A 3,475-nucleotide genomic window follows, 5' to 3' on the forward strand; every position below is an offset into this window, starting at 1 on the left:
GGCATTTGGCTACCTTAAGAGAGTCATAGTTACTCCCACCATCTAGGTAACATCTGAAGCTGGGTTACACTTAGCTATATTTTAGGCCTAACCTTAATGTCTTCTCTATTTACTGGATCAACACATTAAGTAGTTGTTTTTCCAAGAGTTCTTGGTAAACAATAAGATTCATAACATCCTTTATGTAAAGGCCAGAAGAAAAAGAATGAAGAATGTACAACATTAGTTGTATCTAAACTACAAGCACTCTAGCGTTAGGAATTATTTTATTATATTCCAAAACATGCAAAATCAACAGAGTAAAGCATCCAAAAATAAACCCACTAACCCAACTGCTTTTGAAAAGTAGCAAAAAAATAGCTATTTATTCCTGATGAAGGAAAGTCCACTATACTGGGTTATTAGGTTTCTTTTCTTCAGAATTCTCTTTATCTACTCAGCAAAATTAATAGACAAATCTCTGTCTATGGAGTATTATTTCATTAAACAGTTCAAAGTAATAAGCCAAAAGATCCGTTCTTGACTATGACACACTTATTTTGTAGAATATCTTTTCATATGAGGAGTGTCAGTTGACTAAACAGTTCAAAGTGATTAGGGAAAAGATCAGTTCTTAACTATGACACACTTATTTTGTAGAATATCTTTTCATCTGAGGAGTGTCAGTTGACTAAACAGTTCAAAGTGATTAGGGAAAAGATCAGTTCTTAACTATGACACACTTATTTTGTAGAATATCTTTTCATCTGAGGAGTGTTAGTTGACTAAACAGTTCAAAGTGATTAGGGAAAAGATCAGTTCTTACCAGTAACATTCTAATCTTCTGGAACTTTTCTTTATCTACCGAGTGCTGTTTTTCGATCAGTTGAGCTCTTTCCTATAGAAAAGGTAAGAAAAATTTTAATTCCACCACAACTCGGCATCAGTTATGCTTCAAATGCTGAGATATATAGTAGAAAAGAAGATCTGATAATTAAACAACTAACGTTAAAAATTGTCTCTCAGATCTTTACAGAACAAGATCACATCCGTAAGAAGATGTCTATTACATTTTGTCTATTTGAATTACGATTCATTCCATCTTACCAATGGAACTGTTGTCATTTTCAAATGAAATATTTTTTCCTGCTAACCTCGTTTCTTTATGGTTAGTAATTTTCCAAATTATTTCTTAAAAAACTCGTATGCTTAATATCATTAGTTCTCTAACATTAACAATGTAATAACTTGTAAATAGCCAAAATGGCTTTCAACAAAATCTGTGAAAAAACATTCTATGAGACTACATGAAGCAAAGAACAGCTTTTTGTGTGTTCTGTAAGTAAGGCATACTTTATTTTTTAATGTTTGTTTTGAATTTCGCACAAAGCTACACGAGGGCTATCTGCACTAGCCATCCCTTATTTAGCAGTGTAAGAATAGAGGGAAGGCAGCTAGTCATCACCACCCACTGACAACTCTTGGGCTAATCTTTTACCAACGAATAGTGGGATTGACCATCACATTATAATGTCCCCACAGCTGAAAGGGCAAGCATGTTTGGTGTGATGGGGATTCGAACTCGCGACCCTCAGATTGCGAGTCGAGCACCCTAACCACCTGGCCATGCCGGGCTGTTACTTTTATTACCAGCATTGGTTAGAATTTTTAATACAGCTACTTTTATTATTTTTAATTTTCAATTACTGTACTTTTATTAGAGATTATTTTATATTAACAGCTTGATATATAGATTTAGGTTGACCCTAAATCTCCTAAGCTGGATGAATCTCCTGAGATATTATTAGGTTTATGGCCAAAAATACTGTTAACAGCAAGGGTACCTAACTGATGAAACAGTGCATTAAACTTTCTTTATAAGAAAGAATGAGAAAAAAAGTATATTTGATTAGCTATACCCAATAATGGGTTGATTTTCAGTTTCGATCTAAGTAGCTTGGTCTGAATGGAACTTAATACCAGTGCCAAGAGCTGTAATGGAACATTTAAAAATAAATGAAGACCTAAATAGAGTTCTCTGTGGAAATGATTGTACAGAAAAAGTCAACAACGAAATGAAAACATAGAAAGATATTAACCTACCAAGTCCTCAGTACTTCCATCCTGTGTTGAAGACTTCACACTTTCAACCTGGGTCTGTAAACGAATCAGTTCCTCCTTGCACTGACTTCGAAACTCTTGTTCTTGACGTTTTAGGTTTTCATTCATCACCACTAGTGCCTGTAGCTTTTTGATAACACTAAATGACAAGAAGTAGTTTTGCTTCATATTTTGTGTCTTTGCATTTTAATTTGTAAAGCAAGTATTGATATATATATTTCATCAGTATTATTGACCAATCAAAAAAAGTCACTTGTTTCCAATTTCAAGAATATTGAACACTTTCCTAATGATATGTTTTTGCATTATTAAACAATTAGTATTAATAACAATTAAAAATAGTGAATAATCATTATACTTTCAACAATATTGAATAATCAAGAAATATCTATTTCAAAAATATTGAACAGTGATGCAAGAGTAATGAGAAATACATTTACTGTTATACTGATAAAAAAGAAAATCCTACCTTTTATTATCGTCATTTTCTAAGGCCTCAATTTCTTCACTTTGTTTTAGTAGCTGAGCATGTGTGGCCTGAAGCTAGTAAGACAATCATAAACATAAATACTCTAAACAAACACTGATGAACAGATACAAAACTAAGTAATTTCAATGCAGAGTTGAATGACATGGAATACAAAATGTAAGTGAACAATTCATACTCGACAAAAAATTAAGTTTTTTTATATACGATTTAATATATATACACAGAAGCTAGAGAGTACGAGAAACACAAAGATGAGCGTAGCAGTTTCTAACCTTGCGTAACTTTTCCAAGCTCTCTTCATACACCTTCTTAAGTTCTTCGTGCTTTGTCTGCCCCTAGTGAAAAGATCATTTTACTAAACTACAACTTATCACAAAAGTAATGCAGCTAATACACTCGGCAAACAGATATATATGACAGAATATTATTTTTCCAGAAATTAAACCATGTGACATGTATAACATGCTTTACAAAATTTAAAAAAAAAATGTTTTCACTCGAGTAAAAAAGTTGTTGCTACTTTATCCACGTGAATAAAATGTGTGGAAAAACACACACTGTAGTTAATCAGAAGATAGAACACTAATGGCAGAATATAAGAAAATTGCTATGAATATAGTATTAAAAATAAATATTAGTGCATTTTAATTTCAATGTAGAGGATTTTTAACATGAATACAAAAAATTACTCCATGTTCTGATATCAATTTAGAAAGGTAACAATATGCAATTAGTTTGTTTGTTTTGAATTTCGCGCAAAGCTACACGAGGGCTATCTGCGCTAGCCGTCCCTAATTTAGCAGTGTAAGACTAGAGGGAAGGCAGCTAGTCATCACCACCCACCGCCAACCTACTTGGGTCTACGTCTTTTACCTAAACGAAAAG

General features: G+C 32.7%; 1 protein-coding gene across 1 annotated transcript in view; it reads right to left on the reverse strand.

The window, feature by feature from the left end:
• The window catches only part of LOC106470018 (coiled-coil domain-containing protein 93-like), a 38,245-nt gene that overhangs the window by 8,889 nt on the left and 25,881 nt on the right, over positions 1 to 3,475 (reverse strand). Inside the window, 4 exon segments of the mRNA XM_013930539.2 lie at positions 806 to 877; positions 2,083 to 2,239; positions 2,570 to 2,643; positions 2,863 to 2,925. Coding sequence (XP_013785993.1) covers positions 806 to 877; positions 2,083 to 2,239; positions 2,570 to 2,643; positions 2,863 to 2,925 — 366 coding nt within the window.

This window comes from Limulus polyphemus, unplaced genomic scaffold (assembly GCF_000517525.1).
Source record: "Limulus polyphemus unplaced genomic scaffold, Limulus_polyphemus-2.1.2 Scaffold3774, whole genome shotgun sequence".
Classification (NCBI taxonomy): domain Eukaryota; kingdom Metazoa; phylum Arthropoda; class Merostomata; order Xiphosura; family Limulidae; genus Limulus; species Limulus polyphemus.